General features: G+C 39.2%; 1 protein-coding gene across 1 annotated transcript in view; it reads right to left on the bottom strand.

The window, feature by feature from the left end:
- WWC2 (WW and C2 domain containing 2) overlaps positions 1-22,140 on the bottom strand; it is a 199,287-nt gene that overhangs the window by 93,629 nt on the left and 83,518 nt on the right. Inside the window, exons 3-4 of the mRNA XM_060778679.2 lie at positions 5,375-5,578; positions 3,841-3,917 (exon numbers count right to left, since the gene is read on the bottom strand). Coding sequence (XP_060634662.2) covers positions 3,841-3,917; positions 5,375-5,578 — 281 coding nt within the window. The remainder of the gene's footprint in view (positions 1-3,840; positions 3,918-5,374; positions 5,579-22,140) is intronic.

Raw genomic sequence — 22,140 nt, 5'->3', positions numbered from 1 at the left:
TCTAATTCTTAGTTATAGTACCACAAGCTTTATCTCTACTTTTCAGATACCATAACTGTAGGATAATGTATCACTTGAAAACGTTTTACACATTATTTTGTGCATGTAAAATGTGTCCCTTCCCTTCCCAAAGTCTACACTGTTCCAGTTCAAATTTGGCCATAAAGCCATTCTGGTTATTTATTTATCGTGTCATCAGCAACCATACCACTGTATTACATTTCTAACAGAACAAAACAAACACACAGATTACAAAAAAACCCATGATTTAACCACTATCACCAATCTCCTTTGTTTATCTATGATGTTTTACAAGCAGTCCCCAAATTATGATCAAGATAGGTTCTACAGGTTTGTTCTTAAGTTGAATGTGTATGGAAGTTGGAACAGTTACATTTATAAAGTGTAACTCCATATATATAGGTAAAGGTTTCCCCTTGACATTAAATCTAGTGTGTCTGACTCTGGGGGTGGTGGTGCTCATCTCCATATCTAAGCTGAAGAGCCGGCATAGTCCATAGACACTCCAAGGTCTTGTGGCCAGCATGACTGCATGGAGCGTTGTTACCTTCCCGCAGAAGCGGTAACTATTGATCTACTCACATTTGCATGTTTTCGAACTGCTAGGTTGGCAGAGGCTGGTGCTAACAACAGGAGCAGACCCCATCCATGGATTCTAACCACCGACCTTTCAATCAGCATGTTTATAAGTCATGGAATGCCTGAACTAAACTTCTACTGGACCAGTCTGGTAATTGTGAAAAGAGCCATTCTGTATACAGAAGATTATATATTTCTTGGATGCATGTGTATAATCAACTGGCCCAGTGCCAATATTTCAATAGTGGCTAATCATATATCACTGCACCTCAGAGAGTGGAGAAATATTTTGAACTGTTCCTTATTAGGGAGAGGATTCCATAGGTAGAGTATCACAACTGAAAGGACTTTCTCCCTTATTAGCAAACCTTAGGTTTCTCCTGGAGGAAACTCTTGCAAGAAGGTCCCAGATGTCAACCTGAAGGTTCAGGCAGAATAATGCAAGGAGTGGTTTTCTGTCAAGTATTGGTAGTATTTGAGTGGATGCTTGGGGATATTTTCTCTATCTGCCTCAAACCATTCTCCCACTTTGCTTTACTGCTCTGAACTTTGGGTTACGCCATACAATTATCCAAGCTAGTGTTATTCAAAGTGTTGGTCCCCGGACTGGAGTTATATAAGACCCTTGTCAAACATCTGGAACCATTAAGTTATTTTCAAAGCCCATTTTAAGAAATCATCTGAATTTCACAGAGTAGAAAAATTGCAGCAGGTCTCCATCTCAATAGGAGATAAGCTGGCTTTGCTAAAGGAATCAACCTGTCCACTAGGCTTGTGCGCAGCTTCGATTTGGTGGGTTCCCTTCGGCTAATCTGGCTGGTTCAGCTGGCCATAATGGCAAGGACTCAGCCTCCATATTTTTTTCCGGCCGTAACAGAACAGTGCCTGTTGAAAATTAGCTGCCTTCAGTTACAAGTGGAATGTGGGAGGGAGGCAGCCGCTAAAAGGAAAAGCTGGGGGGGGGGGGGGATGCACTACTTCAGGGACTGCCAATCAAGAGAAAAGAGAAGGCTTTTTAAAGGAAGCTTAGGGTAGGATAGTTCCAGGTTGATCACGCTTCCTTCCCTGGGAAGTGGGGAAGCTTCCTTAAAATGCTTTGGAAAGCTGCTTGCTGCAAGGAGAGAGCTCTCCTCTAGAGTAGAAACAGCTTTAATGAAGCATTTAACCTGGTCTCCTCTACAGACAGAAGGGGAAGGATTGCAGAAAGAGTGGTATCTTAACTCTGATGCTTTTACTCCAACTCTTAATGAAGGATATAAGGACAAACAATGCCTAAAATAGGTTCTTGTGGGTTTTTTCAGGCTATAGGGCCATGTTCTAGAGGCATTTCTCCTGACGTTTCGCCTGCATCTAGGGCAAGCATCCTCAGAGGTAGTGAGGTCTGATGGAATTAGGACAATGGGTTTATATATCTGTGGAATGGCTGGGATGGGGCAAAGAGCTCTTCTCTGCTGGAGCTAGGTGTGAATGTTTCAACTGACCACCTTCATTAGCATTTGAAGGCCTGGCTGAGCCTGGGAAAATCTTTTGTTGAGAGGTGTTAAGATGTGCCTGGTTGTTTCCTCTCTGCTGTTTTGCTGTTGTAATTTTAGAGTTTTTTAATACTGGTACCTCTTCAAAAGACTGATCAGGACCCCCCACCAGAAACTGGGACATTGAAACGGGATCACAGTTTACCCGGATTACATAACCCTACTGGACACTCAAGAAAACCAAATGCAAAGTCTGACCCCCTACATATGTGAGACAGACACATTACTGTCATGACAGACTAAGTCATGAATTGTCCCATACCAGACAGCTTCATCATTAATGTTGATATGCCCCAATGCCACAAAACAGGAGGTCCCCAGTTTGTTTACAATCCATCCGTATGCTAAAATCCTCACACAGGTAATAAACTAGAATATGAGATAGAAGGATTAGCAAGGTGCTTCCTCCATGAGTTACAGGAGTAGGTTTACATGCATTTTTTTCAAGTGGGGCAAAAATCAAACATGTAATTGGATGTCCTCTGCAAACACTACATGCATTTTAAGTAATTAATTCTCATATCCTAAATTCCAAAGATGCAAGTCAATCAAATAATTTGCTTACACAAATATTTTATGCCCCCCATGCACATCACAATCAAAAACATTTATCAACTGCAAGCACATTAACATGTAATTTTAATATAGAAGCAATAAGGAGTTCCTGGGCAGAGCATCAATTAGCCTATCCTATAAGTGTGTCGTAAATAAGATGGCAGGGGCAAATTGAATGCTTTGCAGACTTTGCCATGACCTGAGAGGAGTATAAATCAGACTTGAATGTCACATCCTATTGCTAGAATTGTTAATCTTTATTAGTGTTCACATACTATATAAATCAATTATCTTCGAGAGGAGTAATAGGCAATTCCCATTCTTGGATATGCTAATGCTTTCTAATTTGGTGTGAACTAACTGTTCCTCAAAGGACTAACTACTTGGAGCAGAAGACACTGCATGTGTCAGTGCTCAATTATGTCTGTGAGAGGATCTTTTGGTTTCAACAGTACAAGTCTCAGTATCACATATAAATAAGCCCTTGTTAGCATATGTTGAGCGCAAAGGCATTCTATCTTCCTCTTGATGTTCATGAGCAAGTAGCTAATGTGAAACATGCCAGATTAAAAGAGACCTCTTTATTTGGATGACCTCTTTATAGCAATTAAACTTGAAATTCGCATTCAGTTCCTAAGTAAATTTGTTATTAGTTGTATCTGCATGCCACCTGTTCTTATTCAAGGGGGATAACACCTACTGACACCGCTTGAAAGAGAAAGTGTTCCTACAAGTAAATGGGGAAGGATCCCCAAAGGCCACCTTGGTGGAGAGCAGTGGGGTAGAAAGTGGCACTATCTTGGAATCCACACATTAGCTGAGGAAGCAAGAACCAACCATATGAAAAACTATACTTACTATGATATGCATCACATTAAAAACTAAAAACTTTTCCAGACCATCAAGAACATGAATAAATTCAAAACCAAACAGTGTATTTCACATGAATACTAGTAGCAAGGCTGAAGGGCAGAGTATAAACAAATAAACAATAAACAAATATATAAATGTGAAAAACAGTACATGTCTATATGTGTTTAATGTTACCAAATGTTCAGTTTGAATCATTGAGAAGTTCAGTGCCTAGATAGACATTAACTACCAAAGAAGATCACAATGAACATGTATTTTTCAGTAAATTATGTATTCTTACCCTTAATCTTGTAGTAGAAATTTCTGCTTTCAGGATATCAGGGTCATACTTAGTGCTGGAAGAAGAGCTTGAGAACACTTATTTTTAAAACGAGGAGAGAGTAAAAAGACATTTAGACAGATGGGAAAGCATTATTTCTATTTTCTAAGATTCGTGTCATTTTACAACTGTTAGATTAACATTATTTTAGATATAAATACACTTTAATACACTCTTCTCCAGTAATGTAATCAAATTTGGAGCCTAACAATAACAACTACTCAATACACATACACACACATTTTGTCATCATACTGACATCTTAAAGAGAAGATGATGCATGACTGAAAGTTTTAGAAATGTGTAGATAACATGATTTTCCTTTGCTCTAATGTTCGTCTTGAAAACTTTGACTAAAATTGAAATTAATATGGAACTGGTTCTGTTAATTCTAACCCTCAAGCCTACCTGATAACAGGAGCACTTGTGCAGAGGATAAAGACAATTTTGTCAGTATTATGGTTTTACTGGGGTGAAATACAGTTTATAGTTTTAAACTCTGTCTGTGTCCAGTGCAGGACAGCATGTTATGTAATGCTATGCAAGGGTTAAAGGCATAGATGTGATTTATTGCCTAGAGCGTGAATTGTGACCATTTCCTGTATACGTCACACATTCCAATGACATGGATTTGAGATAACGGACTAATGGGGGCGTCCTCTTCCAGCCATGTCAGGAAACGAGTGTGATTTTTCCTGTACATAGTTATGTTTTGTTATTTTCTGTAGCTGTTAGAAAGTATCTAAATAAAGTACCACTTCAAGGATTTAAAGTTGACGAAGGACTGTGCACTCTGTTTTCATTGTGTGCCTCATTGCAGTTGCACTGAGGCCAAACTTTATTGACATATTTCATATGTTTTTGTGATTGGAATGCACTGTCCAGGTGAGCTGGACATCAAATTGAGATAGTAGATTAAATCTTTCTTTCTTTTTAGTGGGGGTTGAATTAAAGCCATTTTTAAAATCTAAGGCATAACCTAGATTAGTAAAGTAATAACCTACAGTTAATGTACATCTCAGTTGAGACTGTCATGCTTCACTGAACCTGGGCTCTAAGTCAACTTTGAGATCTGTGTGCTTCAAAAATGACAATGGACAATTTCTTGAGTGTCAACCAGCTCTCTCATCTGTGTGAGAGCGATACACCTCTGAAAGCTGATGTTTTAGCACCTCTTCTCTCCACTGCCATTTTAGTAATCATCTAGCAACTACAGAGGCACACAAAATAGCCAATCCACCTAGATTCAGTTTCTCCTTTTATCTCCTAGCTTTTATACCATGTGCCAACTCCTGATTAAGAGTTTTGGCAAATCTGAAAACTTGTCCTAATTGCATTTCAGTAGTCCTAATTCTGCATCTTGCTTTTACTTATGAAACATGCAGCTTAGGATAGGTCAAAACTCTGCCTTGCAAACAATCCAGGTATCTTTCCCTTAAACCAGAAGAATGAAAACAAGAGACATGGTAGAAATAGCTCATTTCTCATGACTTACAGCTTGTGCGAGAGCTTGACTTCTCCTTGTAGGCATCATTCAATCGTACATATTCATCCAATGCAAGTGCCAGTCTCTGTTCTTTCACATGGTACAATTCCTTTTGAGTGTTCAGTGCATCCTGTGCTACTGTAAGGTAATCTTTTAGCATCTTTTCTTGTTCTTGCCTCCATTGTTTTCTTGGATCTTCTATTTGTGTGGTCTCTGCAGAAATACAATAAATAAACGTGTCATTCGGTTGAATAAAACTTGTAAAGTTTAACAAAGGTCAAGTCACTAATATTACCCACAACTTTTTTTTTCAAAAAACCAACTTTGAAGTTCTAACTTTTACACAATGACTCCTTGAACTGGGCAGTCATGTCTTCAGCCTATTAGACTATTGTTAAATTCAGGGCCAGAAAACTATGCTCCAGGTATCACTGGATGGTAGCTTTTATCAACCTCAGATAAGAGACAGTAGGGAGGGAGGATGGAAGTAGCCATCAATAACCTTTGGGCACATTATTTATTTGTATTGTGTTTTTCATTTTTATGTTTATTTTTTCATGCAATTCGTTCTTTGTTGTTATTATTTTGTATTATGTCATATTGCTTTGACGTATTTGTACTTGTTTGGGCATTGAATGTTTGCCTTCTTTGAGTGTAACCTGCCCCGAGTCCCTTTGGGGGGGAGAGTGTGGTCTAGAAATAAAGTTGTTGTTGTTGTTGTTGTTGTTGTTGTTGTTGTTGTGATTGTTGTTGTTACTGACTCTCTGAATTACCTCCCACCTTGCCCCAGCAAAACCAACACATCCATACATTCTGTAATTTTCTGTGCATTTATATCTAGTATGTTGTAACTGGGGCCATTTCCTAAACAGGAATAAGAAACTTCTAGTCTGTAAGGCAAATTGAGTCCACAAGGCTGTCCCAGTCCAGTTCACAGAGATGTGGACATGGTTGCATGCTATCCCTGTAGCCCTGACTTATCAAGCAATGAAATAGTAGGGATGGCAACTTTGAAGTGAAGTCAACTACCAAAATGTCAGCTGAAGGAGCCCGCTTCCAGGAAACATCTTCCCTATTCTGAAACTAGTTATGAAAGATTTTCAGAAATGCAACATATTTTAATTAATTAAAATGATGCTACATGCTCTCAATGAGTACACCATTAACACTATATATTGCAAAGCTAGGTCATCCATCATAATCTTTCTTTGAAGAAAAGGGGCAAAATGAACAGAGCGGTACCACCAGGGGGTTGAGAAGGGCGGGGTAAAAACAACCGAAATAAATAAATAAATAAATAAACAAACAAACTAGTCTCCCTCTATCTTTCAGCTCTTGTTTCTCTTCACTATTCTAGTCTGGGGTATTTGTGCTACAAACCCATTGTTTCTTGTTCTACCAAAAGCTTTTTGTCCTTTTGCTCATTTGTGCTGTTTTTCTCTTGTTGCTCTACATACAGTACTTGGAAATGTCTTCCTGGATATTTATCGTTTGCTCCTTCCATTACTGTTTTCAAGTCTAATTAAAGACATTTTTTTGTTTTCTAAAGCTTTGGGGATTTTATTTTACTTCTTCTTCTATGATTTTGTATATTCAGATATTTGGCTACCTTGTTTTTGTAACTGTGTTGTACTGGTTTTTATTGTTTGTATTATTCTTATTTTCCCTCTATATTACTTTTTATGGTTTTTATTATTAGGTTATATATCTATGGAAAGGATCGTTGTTCTGTTTATTTCTTTACAGTTCATATATATTATTGGTCTTAAGTAAATAAATATACAAATAATAGAGCTGGGGTATCATCCGGCCCACTGGTGTAGTGAATGTGTCTGGCAGAGTGGGCAATTGTGGTCCTCCAATGATGAACAATTATGGTAGCTGCAACCCTAAATCATCTAATGATACTGGGAAGTCAAGAATTCTACACTCTTATCTGATTTTAACGCTATCCATCTGTATATATTTTTTCTTTTTCCTTTTTTCTACCCACCATCTTTTAACCCCTTTTCTTATTTCTTACTGTCCTTCCCCCCATGTTGCCCGCCCTCGTTTTTGACTGATCTCAACCCCCCCTTTTGTACTTCACACTTTCATTCTTAATCTATAACTATATCTTTATATATCAACTCCTATTTAAAGCTCTTTGCTATCTTATTACAATCATGTGTTCTTTTTAGACCAAATAAAGACTATTTATTTTTTTAGAAATCTAATGTTGTCAATTCCAAACCAACAAATGACTGCTCACCCTTGGTTTGAAAGCACACCTGTCATGATCAAATGTGGTAGTACCAACACAGATGGAGATGTTTATACATTTGCTATTGCCACGGCCATGAAAAGACAAGGGAATGTGGACAACCGTGGGACGACAGCCACCACAGAATAGCAAGAGAAAGTATTAATGTTTAAAATTGCCCATTAAATATTTTCCACCATTAGATTAAAAATAAACGCTATGTAAGAAACCTATTCAGTGTAACCTGAGATAACTATGTGCTGCATTAAAAAGATGTGCACATTTCTCTAGTATTGACACACACGAGACACAGTTACAAAAGCTTTTTTCTCATTTTGCTCTTCTATTTAAAAGACACGAGGTTGTTTAACGTCCTGAGGAGCAGAAAGAAAAGCTTTAGGTTTTCAAAATACATTCAGGGACTTCAATTTATGGAGTTGGAAGTTGTTATATCATGTAGCTCTCACACATTACTTTGCAATATCAGAAGCACCCAGAAAAACATTAATCTAAGCCACCAATTTAAATTCTCCTCATCGCAACACCATTAGCTACATATTATTCGCTAACATGCTTTTCTTTATTTTTGCCTATTTACATTATCCAGAGTACCACTTTTGACAGACACTTTTAACCAACACTTGAAACGTATGTTTGGTTAGCTTTTACTGTAACAGAGGAAGGTCTCCTGTGGAAGAAATGGCCAATAAGGCTTGATAGTTCCTCACATTTCCAGTGCTATATTTGATGTGAATTCATGAGGCAAACAAAAAGAAATAGCGGCTCTTTAAAAGAGTGAGAATCAGAATGTTCCCCATGTCCATCATAAATTCAAATACTTTGTAGGTATGCACATTTCTGCAGTAGACAAAGATATACAGACGGAGATAGTGTACACATTTTCATACAAGAATAATGAGGTATATCAACTTTATACTGTGGATTTCTGAACACATAGGAAGCTCCACTACATATGAATAAAATTTCAGAGATAAAATCTCTTTTTTCACTGTGACATGTTTTGCTCTGCAATGAAATCTAGTACATAACACAAACTAAAACCAGTGCACTTTCACAACTACACTAAACATCTCCAAGTGACATAAGTGCAGATTCTAGATAAAAGAATTGGGATTTGTTAACATCTCTTTGGATTCTAGAAATCTCTTGAACCAACAACTAACCAAGGGCCGCTAATATGATTTGTGACTACTGTACAGGAGTGGAAAAGTTTCACACTTTTCCAACTGTTTGTCTTTCTGAGGAAAATTGCTCCCAACTCGGCTGTTGAACCTGCTACTTCCTACATTTGGAAAACACACATACATACCACATGTACATTCTTATAAACTGGAAAAATAGCAGGGAAGCAATTTTAACTGAGAAAATATGGGGCTATATTTTTGTAAAGCCAGATATTCATGCCATTATTAGATTTAGTTTGGCACTCTGGGTATAAAGCCTTGGCATTCAAATCTGGTAACTACTGGAGGTTGTCAAAAAATGCAAGCATCTCCAACTATTTCGTTTTCTGCCTGGGCTAACATTTTTATTTTATTTATTTATGTGATTTCCCCCCTCATCTATCCCTCTCAAATGCAATTGAAGCGGTTTACAATACAAATGAATAAGCTGTTTATAAAAATAAAATAAAAAACAATTTAAAACACATCAAAATACAATCAGTCCTCTACATTCACTGGGCTTAGGGACACAAGATTTCCAGAAAGTGGAAGAATCATAACTTTTTTTAAAATACTTTTTTTCACCTGAGATCACCTCAATTCCCTATTTTTTTAGCTGAGGAATGGCTTGGTCCTCCACTATGACTCTATTGTCCACTTCTGCAAGAAGCTAGAGATCCTATCAGAAGTTGACCATACAGCCACACTGGGGAGCCCGGAGAATCCAAGAGAGAACATTTTTATCAAATCCATGAATAACCTGCAAAAGTCAAACTTGCAAATGTGTAGTCTGATTATGCATTATACAGCCTCCAAGCAAGTGGTTAGTAAAGGTCTGCCTGAATAAAAAGGCCTTCATCTGTTACTAGAAAGACAACACAGAAGAAGCCAGCCTAGGCTGCTTCAATGGACATGTACAGAGTCTGGGACTGACCATGAAGAAAGTCCTAGGTCTGGCCACCAAATAAGCTTCAAAAGATGGACAGGCTCAAATGAGAGAAGACAATTTTTCTGGAAGCCTGGATGCAAATCCTATTGGGTTTTATATATCACTACTAGCACTTTGAATTGTGCTAAGATTGCTATTACACTTTCTAACACATTGAGATTCAGCCCAGTGTAATGTTTAGAGCGTCGAACTGGGATTCAGTTATAAAGATACTGGGTAAATTGGGGCCAATCGTTGTTTTTTGAGCTAACCGACCTCATGGAGTTGTGAGGATAAAATTGGGAGTGGGTGTGTTTGTTGCATTGATTCTCCTTTAAAAAGGAACAATATAAACTTTGTATACAATGTTATTTCACACGATTTAGCATAGAAAGAAAGGGGGTGAAGAAAGTAAAGCTGGAGATAGATTCCCTCCCTCTATGGCTCCTGACCCCACAACTTTGAGATTTAAGGGATTTAAGGGTTTAATTTCATTCTAAAGTCCACCCATTTTAAAAAAGCAATGAAAGCACAAGGTGAGGAGCTTTGACTTGATAATAATTTTTGCTATTAGCTCCAACGTCCATCGACCTCATTCGAACAGGAAATGGCTGAGGTCTTCTTCCCTATCTCGAACCTGTTGGGAGCTGAACTGTAATAAAACATTTAGAGGGTACCAGGTTGAGCAGGACTTGCCTAGAAGAAGATACTAAAGGGATTGTGATTTAAAACTTTAGAAGGAGAGAGAAGGCTAGGAACAAGCATGTGAAAACTTATTGCTGTCTGAATTCTTGTACCTTCACCTTGAGAGATAAGTGCTTCCCTTGAGCATTGTGAGGAAGAGATTAAAACTCTAAATTTAAAAAAAAAATATCAGCAAAGAAAGATAATTTTTACTGCTTCTCTGTATAACACTACAAACAGGTCTACTTATAAAACATAGGGATTATTTGGGTTTTTGAGGAGAAACCGCCATGTAGGCAAACATGAGACACGAAGTGGGTTTCATAATGAGTCAACAATCAAAAAAGGATAAAGGCAGGGGATGGATGTAATGGTTGTGGTTGTACTTTAAGAGCAGCACTGGTCGTAATGGAAAATAATCTCGCAAGAGAGGAAAGCCATATCCGCAAACACATTTCAGGTAATTGCTCAGTAGGTTTAAGTCAGGATTGCTCAATGTGTGGCCCAAACTGCAGGAGTAGCCTGCAGAGTGCTAAAATGTGGCCCACAGTCACAGTGTCCTTAGGACTGCGGCACAAGGACAAAGAGCTTTCAATGCAGGGTTTCTTTTAAGCACTTACAGCCACAAAATCAAGCAACGCTATTTATTTTTTTCGCCATTCTCAGAAGCTTCATGGCACCGCAATGTTTGTTTCTGAATATGAACAGAGAAAAATCTGGAGTGGCCATAACAATCCTGGAGAGCTACTAATAAACACTTTCAAATGCATCCGTTTTGGAGGAGAAATAGAATCTTTTCAAGAAATGATTTCTAAAATATTTGAGAAAAATGGCTTTCACTCTATGGCTGTTAAACAGCATAAAGCATTCACTGTCCGACAGGCGGCCAACAGGTATATACATTAAAGCTATGTGGGTGAATTTGAACCTACTGGAGGTTTCAACAGGCTATCTATTCCTAACAGCAGGCTAATGTACTTTTACATCCACGAAGCAGCAGGACGAGAGCCAGTCCTGCCAATGTTAAAGAAAAAGGTTATACAGTACTTCCACTTCAAGATAGAGAAGTCAAAGCTGAGCACACCACACTGTGAGCATCTGCAGAACATTTGCTGCAACCTGGCTCTCTTCAAATAAGGGCAACTGGAATAGGTGAGACATAACTCAGGTTTTGCTTAGGTAACAGGGCATAAGAGCATGCTGTTTTGGAAGTGCCTGAGTTTTTAGAACACACTGAGATGAATGGGTAAGAGGAAAATACATTATCCTGCAGTATTTGTCTTCTACAAACAGTCACTTAAGCATAGATCCAGATATTAGAACTACACACATATGTTTTGCCCATTAAAACACCTCTTCTCAGAGAACGAAAAGCACATGCTCAGATATGGCCATCTGCTCTACTCAGTAGCACACTGCAATCAACCTGGATAAATTTCAGTGCAATTGTACTTCCATGACAAAGAGTATTTCTCTTGACTCTGTCAGGCTTGATGGAAACGTCATACCATGGAATTGATATCTATTCTCTGAGTTAACTGCCCTTTTGTATAATGCTCATGGTCTTTCTCTGGGTCATGAACATTTTGTATTCTTGCTCTCTGACAGTAGTGAACAGCAGGCAATTTTGGAGCCGGGTTATCAATTCCTTGTGCTACTGAGACAAATAGTCTTAAGCATTCGCATCCATTTCCTTTTCGTAGCTCCTAACTCAAATTAAATTCTTAGGCACCTAAATCAAGTCGTGAAGGGCTTGAGTTTTGCATTTCTTATATTAAACCGTCTTTAGAAAATACTGTTTTTCTCTGTTTAAGAATATGAAAAACAGTGGGGAAGTTATCTAGAGAATATCAAACCATGTGGCTTTGCTGTCCTCCATTGCCATATGCAACTTTTGGGTGGACTCTTATCATAAATTAATCTATTAAATATCCTGAATGCCTCATAGTACCTAAGAAAGAATACAGAAAGAAATACCATGTTAAGATCTGAGATCAGTGCAGACGGATTTAGCACTACCCAAAAACTGCTGTGCTAGTTAATTTTGCAAGTCAAAAGCAACCACTCGACCAAATCCCCACTGTCCACATAACAGTCTGCATTTTGGGTGTACCATGAGATAATGGGCACATCTACAATGACCACTTATGGGTGGGGTAAAACTGGCAGAAGAGGAAGAGTTTTGAAGGTGAAGCTGATGGGTGCTGTGGAAATGGAAGGAGATCATGATTGTCTAGCACCGTGATTCCCAACCTTTGGTCCTCAAAGTGCTTTGGACTTCAGCTTCTACAATTTCTATGAGATGGTAAGCTGGTTGGGATTTCTGGGAGTTGGAAATCCAAAACAACTGGAGGACCAAAGGTTGGGAACCACTGGTAGCAGCACCAAACTCAGTCCGGCCCTGGAACCGAGTCAAGACCTGGACAGTGCTTAGATGTACTGCAGAAGTTGGCTTCAACCAAGTTCTCGGATCTATAGTATCCGTAACTTCATAGCCATGGAGGGTTTGACTTCAACTTTCTTTATAACAGAACAACCCTCAAATATCTGGTAAACAGAAAAATGTCCTCAAATTATACGCCAAATGCTGCAGGGTCCATCTGTAGTCACAACTGTAGTGATCTGCTCTTCTCAACCTCAGCTTTACAGGCAAAAATAACTTATGTGAAGCCGATCTATAGAAACCCCATTTCAAGTCTCATAAGCAGAGAAGAGAACCTTTCACAGGAGTTCTGCACTCCTGCAAACTCTCCCATGAGACTTTATATATGCCTGTGTCACCTATATTGGCCAGTCTTGACTTGGTTTGATAACAGACAAGGTCGTTCAGTATTGCTGTTTGAAAAATCTTTCAACTGCAGCTGTGGGGCCCAAACCTGCTCTCGGCAGCCCTGCTGACTTCCCTTGAATTATATCTGAACAAAGCAGCAATTCAGTCCCCACATACCACAGGGCTTTGCCCCCATTCTAAACTGCTTGGTAGGAAAACTGTAATGAAAACCAAAGGGCTACACATCGAATGCAAAACCAAATGTTTCTTACAATACCAAGGGTTGTATTTGATGAGTTTTGTTTTCAAACATATGCTTTCTTGTCAAATGAAAGGAAGTCTGCACATTTTTAAAAACTCCTGTACTAAAGAAGAAATGCTAGAACTTCTATTTCTAAAAAAAAATTAAAGGAAAAATAAAATGCAAATCTAAAAGCGGGGTAGGGTATTGGGGGGGGGGGGGGGGGGAGAGAGAGTGAATTCCAGCTTCCCAGCAGAGATTTATGGAATTACTGATAGCATGTTCAGCCATCTAATCAACACTTTAGAAAGGTGACCAGCTTTCATCAACCCCAAAAAAGGGAGCCATGCATCACTTTCAGTTTCAAATGGAAGTCATTACTGTACAATTCACACTGTGAAGACTAGGGCACCATAATTTCACACCATCTCTAAAAGCTCTCACTTGCAATCTGTTACTTACCTTCTCTGCCATCAACGGCATGCAAAGGAAGTTTACCCCCCCCCCCCCTCAAATTTAGAATACTTTCTTTTGTGTTCTTGACTTGGTATTGTTAGGTGAAAGCGTAGCAACTGGCCTTCGATGCGTATTGCTTAACCAGCAACAGTGTCAAAGGGTCAGGACTACATCAAGTCTCACTCAAATTCAGACAACATCAGGGAATTCTTGCACATTATGCCAATCCTGCCAAGTGCTCCACAGGTCAACTGGCAGATGAATTTGGCAGTTTAAAAAACACTTGGGGAATTTTCAGGTGTCCTTTCTGAAGCCTAGCTGATCTCAGTAAGAGCAGCTCTGTGTGTGGGTCAGCATCCTTTATGAATTACTAACAGGGTTGCCAGGTCTCAACTCCTGGTCCTGAGTTTCAAGTTTTTGTGAACTGTCTCCAGGTGGGAGGCAAAAATGCAAATTCTCTCGTTTTGGTGGCAAAAGAAAAGTGCACAAATCTCCAGATCAGCTATTAAGGCAGCAACTTGCTACAATTTGTGAAAGTTAATCATTTTGCATGTTGTCAAAGGCTTTCATGGCCAGAATCACTGGGTTGCTGTGGTCTTTGTTGTTTATTCCTTCAGTCGTTTCCGACTCTTTGTGACTCATGGACCAGCCCACACCAGAGCTCCCTGTTATCAAGGATAACATCTATCCATCTTGTCTTTGGTCAGCCCCTCTTCCTTTTTCCTCCCACTTTCCCAGCATCATTATGCTCTCCAAGGTATCCTGTCTTCTCTTTATGTGGCCAAAGTATTTCATCTTTGCCTCTAATATCCTTCCCTCCAGTGAGCAATTGGGCATTATTTACTGGAGTATGGATTGGTTTGATGTTTTTACAGTCCAAGGCACTCTCTTTTTTGTTCATTTTTTTAAAAATTAAATACTTTTTAATTTACATACCTTAACAACTCTCCAGCAAAGGATCACCGCCTTGTCGTGGCGCTGGAGCTTGAGCACCTAAATGATGTTATGAGCGAAACCATGAAGGGCCACCCAAGATGGGACGGTCATGGCAGAGAGGTCAGACCAAGTGTGATCCCTGGGAAAGGCAATGGCAAACCACCCCAGTATCCTTGCCAAGAAAACTAAATGGACCAGTACAACCAGAGATATGTCGGTATGCCATTGGAAGATGGGACTCCCAGGTTGGAAGATGGCCAAAATGCTACTGGGGAGGAGCAGAGGATAAGTTCAACTAGCCCCAGATGTGATGACGCAGCTAGCTCAAAGCCGAAAGGAAGGCTAGTGGCCGACGGTACTGGAGGTGAACGACGAATCCGATGCTTTAAAGATCAACACACCATAGGAACCTGGAATGTAAGATCTATGAGCCAGGGCAAATTGGATGTTGTTATTGGTGAGATGTCAAGACTAAAGATAGATATTCTGGGGGTCAGCGAACTGAGATGGACTGGAATGGGCCACTTCACATTAGATGACCACCAGATCTACTACTGCGGACAAGAAGAACATAATTAATAAGAAATTCGCTAAAGCAGTGCTTGGATACAACCCAAAAAATGACAGAATGATCTCAATTCGAGTGCAAGGAAAGCCTTTCAACATCACAGTGATCCAAATATACGCCCAACCACAGCTGCTGAAGAAGCAGAAGTAGATCAGGTCTATGAGGATCTGCAGGACCTACTGGATAATACACCAAAAAGAGACATTATTTTCATTACAGGGGACTGGAATGCCAAGGTGGGAAGTCAAATGTCAACTGGGATCACAGGCAAGCATGGTCTGGGAGAACAAAATGAAATTAGACGCAGGCTGATAGAATTTTGCCAGGAATACTTGCTGAAGTACTTTGGCCACATCATGAGGAGACAGCAAAGCCTAGAGAAGACAATTATGCTGGGGAAAGTGGAAGGTAAAAGGAAGAGGGGCCGACCAAGGGCAAGATGGATGGATGGCATCCTTGAAGTGACTGGACTGACCTTGAAGGAGCTGGGGGTGGTGACGGCCGACAGGGAGCTCTGGCGTGGGCTGGTCCATGAGGTCACGAAGAGTCGGAGACAGTGAACATTTTACAAACACATAGTCCCACCACCAAGGCCTGAACAAGTATCTTTTTCTTTGCCATATATTTATAAATCAACCATTAATCAAATGTCATATCCAAAATTCCTGACCAACAGGGTTATATTGTCTTCCATTTTCACTCTCTAAAGCATATTTAATAAAGTCCAAGGTACTCTCAACATTTTCCTTCAACAGAACAGTTCAAAAGCATCTGTCCTCCTCTGTTCAGCCTTCCTTATGGTCCAGCTCTCGCATTCATAGATTACTACAGGGAACATCACTGCTTTAACTATATGGATCTTAGTTGATCCATACAGCTCAAACAAACCACAGCAACCTAGCTAAATCATTTTGTTTCATATCTTGCAAACATTCTTTAGAGCAGTGGTGTCCAACCTTTGGTCCTCCAGGTGTTTTGGACTACAGCTGCCAGATTTCCTGAGCGCTTGAGAAGCTGGCTGGTGTTTCTGGGAGTCCTAAACTGGAAGACCAAAGGTTGGACCCCACTGCTTTAGGGATTATCTGTATTTATTTAGGGCAAGATCACATTAGTGTAATCACCCGGTTTGCTCCTGTAAAACTGGAAAATGTAGTTTAGGGAAGCCAGGACCACTGCAGCTGAGAATTCCAAAGGCCCCGTCCTAAACTATATTTCCCAGAATTCTGCAGGAGAAAACCAGGTGATTGGGAGACAAAAGCCTCCATACGATGAAGCTAATGTGACTACGTTGTTAAATTAATTTTTCTTCCTTTCTTCCCAGCTGTTGTAGGGATGGGGCTCCCCCTCCAATCTGCTTTAAATCCAGTGGCTAGAAAGACGTAGAATAAATGTGTCTTATCTGATCTCCCTAAGTATATAAGGATGAAAAATTCCTTTACTTCAACTTGCTATGGAATGAGCCATTTCAGCTAAACTTTCTGGGAAAAAACCTAATATATTCTGTGTTTGCATATGTATTTTAATGACAAACTGCGACCAACTGTAGTTTACACTGAATCAGATATCACCAGGTACTGTCTCTTTTTGGCTCAGATATATCAGGACCTGGGATGATGCTGAACTGGCAAAATTAGTTGCTAACCTACAGCTGAATGGAGGCACTTAAGAAACTAAATCAAAGCAGACTGCTTTAAAATGACGTGTTTTCCCACAATGAATCATAAATGTATCTGAGACGTATGGAGTTCTGGAACAAAGATGCACAGCCAAACCTTGCTATGATAATGTCAGGATCTGACAACATTGGAACAGAAGTTTTCTGCTCAGCTCCTTTGTGCTTCTTGAAGTGTCAAAAGTAAAGGAGAACAACGCAAGAGCATTATCTTCCTAGGTTTCAGCATGTGGGTACTTTTTTCCCCCTTTAGGGCTGCCTAATTTTTCTCTAAATGCTTTCTCCTTTGTTGGTTCATTCCGATTCAGCCAGGACTGAAAGGCACAGTTGGAGCTGAGATATGGGTACACGCACAAACTACTCTCTCACTGTCAGTAAGCCTGTCTCACCAAAACAATTTTTACCAGTCTCTCTGATATTAGAGAAGAGTGTTTCCCTAATTTAAAGCATTTTTTTCTTTTACCTCTGGGAAAAGGAGAGCTTATAGATTAGGCTAGGAAGTCATCAATAGCAATGGCAAAAATATACATATTTTAATGACAGGAAATCCAAAAACACTACTCCATAAATTATCTAGTGACTGAACCAAACTACATCCAGTTAACAAAGGACTAATTTGTTCACTTAAAGTAACAGGGTTATGATTTATGTTCAGAGGAGATTTAGTGTTGACCAAAACAGGACTGCAACTTCCATGGTGATGACATTCATATGAGACATGAACACAACCCAGAGGGGTTTGTGATGCCATGATATGACAGCTGCTGTTACTATATGCAATTGACAACAACAATGTCAAGAATTCAAGTGTCCATGGGCCACATAAGTCTTCTCTTTTCCATCCATGGAACTAATGAGTGAAGAAAGTGAGGCTTTCTCTCCACCAGGATGTTAAATCACAATATGTGTTTGAATAAATATATCAAAGTTAAAACTGCAGTACTCTTTAGCAGGGAATTGTTGACAGGGCATCTGATGGATTTGAACCGTTGGCTCCAGAGTCTTAGGGCAGTTCTACACAGACACTTTATCCCAGGGCTGATCTGGAGTATCTAACACCAGATTGGATCTGGGATGGTTGTTACTGTCTCACCTTCAGGCTGCTACAGGGCAGGAGGAAGTCTTTAACACTAGCCCTTGGGTTGCTGTGGAGGTGGGAAGGGATCATGATTGTCCAGTAGAATCAAACTCAGTTTGGCTAAGCTGGATGGCCACCATTCCTATCCTCTTCCTGTTCTCATCATAGTAGTAGCCACCAGGCATGAATGGTTAGTGTCCATTGCTCATTGGAATGATACTAGCCAGAAGTGCAGAGCAATACTGGCTGTCAGCATGAGCTTTGGTAAGTTCTGGTAGAGGATGGCTAAAAAGTCAGACTCCTAGCTTCTCTAGCTGTGAAAACTCCCATCTCAGAACAGAATGACTACATATATAACAAGGTACTGCTGCAGTTGGGGGCATAATGGATACTTCGAAAAGCAACTTGGGTTATAATTTTGGTTGATTGGTTTGATTGTCTTTGCAAACTGAAGAAAGCTGTTCCAAGCTGTAATATACTCTTAAAAACCTATAAAGAATAAAGTCTTTTTTCATACTTATCTCTGTTAAACCTCAATGGTGATTTGGCTATCTATGTGGCACATGGATGTGTTGTTCTCAGGTAAACATGAGAAAACATGGATTTTTCAGGTAAACATGAAAAAAATGGATCCTGTTTCAGTTTACTCCATTTTCTCAGGGAAAAGGAGAGAAGAGGGCAAGAGCAGAGAATTCTTGGCTGACTGGCTCATGACAGAGGACAAATCTAAACAAAATCAACAAAGTCTATATATCACATTGAATCATATCAGATGTGCAATGTCTTCATTTGAAGAACACTAGAAAGTGAAGTCCATTTTAGATGGCAAGAGGTGAAGCCAAACTTCATGTATACATTATGCTGTTTCCATCCTTTATCTGCTTTCATACATATGGAGCAGGACTGAAATTTTGCCAGATATTTGAAGAGTAACATTTGCTAGACATGAATAAAACAGATGTTAACATGTGGTTCAAATAATGGATTAGGATACATAATTATTTTCAGATTATGATGGGTGAAATGCCGATATCAGCTCAGAATTCCTACAAAAAAACAAAACTGGAGTGTTTGAGAACCCAATAAGACACTTCCAAATCAAGCCTTTCCATGAAGATATCTTTTGGTAATGGTACTGACTCACGTCCGGAAATTCTATGTTTTTCTATATCATATTCTTCTACATTGTACTTTCTGGTTCACATTTTGGTTCACATGTTTCATAGACATCTCAGACATGGAACTCGAAGAGAATTTGATAGACAATATTTTTAATGATTTGGGGTATGAAACCAAGTTTGTCTAGATTGATCCATCAGAAAGCAAAAGTGTCACTATCTGATACACCCATGTGTATAATGTTTTGTTTGGAGTATTTTGGATTTCTGGGTAAGAATTTCTGTATTTCTAAATAGGAGAAGAGTAGGCCTCCTCTTCTGGATCCTAAAAGAAACATGAATCTTGGAGGTTCTATAACCATTGAAGAACAGCTACAGGTTGCTTTCTTACAAGATACCCTACCTAAAAGGACTCCAATACTGGAGACTCCATTGTTTTTGGAGGGGACACGCATTCCAGTTATAAAGACCTCTATCCCTGTCATTCCCACTGGAAAACGAGGAGAGGTGGCAATGATGGATTGAAGAAAAAAAACTCTAGTCCCAGGAACTTAGTAAACAGCAGCTGTGCCTTCCATATCTCACATAGTCTCAGAAAGATGTGGAGGTAAGCCCTAGATATGTTATGGGTCTTGGTTTGGAGCTGCTATGGTAAGAAAAATAAAAACAAGAACTGTTCTGAACATCAGTGTTGATGAAACAGGGTTGCCTTCCTTAGACATACAGTTTCTTGCAAGGACAGTTTTCTCCCCTGAATCAAACAGAATACTAATGAGTAATGGATTTTTCATCTATATAGGATTCTAGTACATTTAAAAAAATAATGGACAGTGGTCAACCTCCATTTTTAAATGTCTGAGTATACAATTGTATAAATAATATAAATAAATGAACTTATGTAAAATAAGAAACAGAAGCAGGGTAAATAAGCTACTGTTAGACAAGCTATCTCTGCTCTGTTATCATTTTATAATAGTTAAACCAAGTGTAAAAACCCTTGAGGCAACTTTTTAAAAAAGAGAAGATCTGTGTTAAAAATCTGGACTTAAAATTTGAAAGCAAAAAACAAACTAAGGCAGTTTCTCGATTGGTTTTAGTCTGCAATCTGGCAGAACAGTGCACAATCTACATTTCTGCTTAGATGATAAAACCTCCAAATATGCTCAACCCGCAAAATGCCTTTCCACTGTTAAAACTTACTAAACCTTTAGTAAGTCACTCACAATTATCAGACCGTTGCATTCCAATCAGGTGAATTAAAAGCTGTAACCTCCACTTTAGCATGTAAGGAAAATGACCTGCCTCTGACCCTTATCACAAGCAGCTTACCTTCCAGGAATTCAAACAAAGAGTGCTCTCTTCTGAACTCCAGCTCTCGTAACCCAACATACGTGATGCCTACTGTACCTCAGACGTTCTTCAGCAAATGTCAACATGGATTAATATACTACTAAGAGAGCATTAAGGACCCGATTCCTCAGTCTCAAACAATGAGGAAAAACCAGTTTACCTAATGAAAAGCATACCCAGACTACCGACTTTCATAAAACACATTTTAAAAACCCATACTCAATCCGTCTCAACACCCCGCACACCCAATAAACCCACGGCAAGTCATTAAAATATTTGTTTTTGATGTACCTCAACTGGAATACCCAGTACAGGCAGTCCCCAAGTTACGAACAAGATAGGTTCTGTAGATTTCTTGTTAAGTTGAATTTTTTGTATGTGTAACTCCAGCTATGCATGCATGTATGTATGCTTTGGATAGCATAGGAAAAGGATAGCATAGGAAAAGGTTAATGCCCCTGTGTTTTGCTTTCTGTGCCCTTCTTCGGAAGATTTCACCTCACTTTCTGTCCCTGTGATGATTGGATTTTTTTTTTTTTTTGCTTGTTGTGGAAATAAGGATTGGTGAAAAAACTTCAGTGGAGTCACCTTTTCCCTATGATAAATAACTCTTTCGGGAGTGAATTTCCCTTCCGAAAAGCAGATTTCTCTCACCCCTGTTCTTGACTATGAGTCATTCGTAAGTCGAGGTTTGTAACTCGGGGACTGCCTGTACTCAAATTCGAAATAAACGGTTGCTGGTTGGCTGTGTGCATAGCATGTTTCTTATTCATTTGCTCATCATCAAAACTTAAAATTTCATTCCAGCCATGTAATGGCTTTTATCATTTTACACAGCAAAAGATATTTATAGAGTCCAGTTTTAATGCAGTTTTCCATGATCTGACCTGATTTATGGCTTTGCGACAACATTATAAAGTTGGTTCACCACCCTCTTTCTTTAAGTCTATGGCCATGTCTTTGTGTAATATGCGATGTTATTTTATGGGATGTGTTTAATAATGTTTAATGTTTTATCAGGGGAGAGTCAATTTTGATGTTTTATACTGTTTTTTTATCAATGGCATTGAATTGTTGCCAACACTGTGAACTGTCCTGAGTCCTCTTCAGTGTTGAGAAGGGCAGTATACAAATACTGTAAATAAATAAATAATAAATATGTCCATCTTTATGGCTTGGTGTATGAGACCAATTAGATTGGATATATTTCTCTCTCTCTCTCTCTCTCTCTCTCTCTTGTGGTTATCTTTTTTCCCCCCAGTGCATTATTTGATAGAAACTGATTTCATTTCCACACAATATTGCACAAGTGAGACCTTGGTCTTTATGAAATCTCCATTTTAATCCAGTATGTGTGCTTTACTTTGGTTATTGTTAATGTGCATGTAAAGAAAGAGGGACCTAAATGCCCGGAAGACACAAAATCCTGTCTGATCTTAGAAGTTAAGCAGGATCAGACCTGATTAGTACTTGGATGGGGAAATCATTAAGGAATTATCAGAGGCTGTAGGCTAATGGTTTTAATGTTATCTGATGTAGGACACTGCC

This window comes from Anolis sagrei, chromosome 5 (assembly GCF_037176765.1).
Source record: "Anolis sagrei isolate rAnoSag1 chromosome 5, rAnoSag1.mat, whole genome shotgun sequence".
Taxonomy (NCBI): Eukaryota; Metazoa; Chordata; class Lepidosauria; order Squamata; family Dactyloidae; genus Anolis; species Anolis sagrei.
The sequence above is the reverse complement of the archived record's forward strand: the minus strand, read 5'-3'. Positions and strand labels throughout refer to the sequence as shown.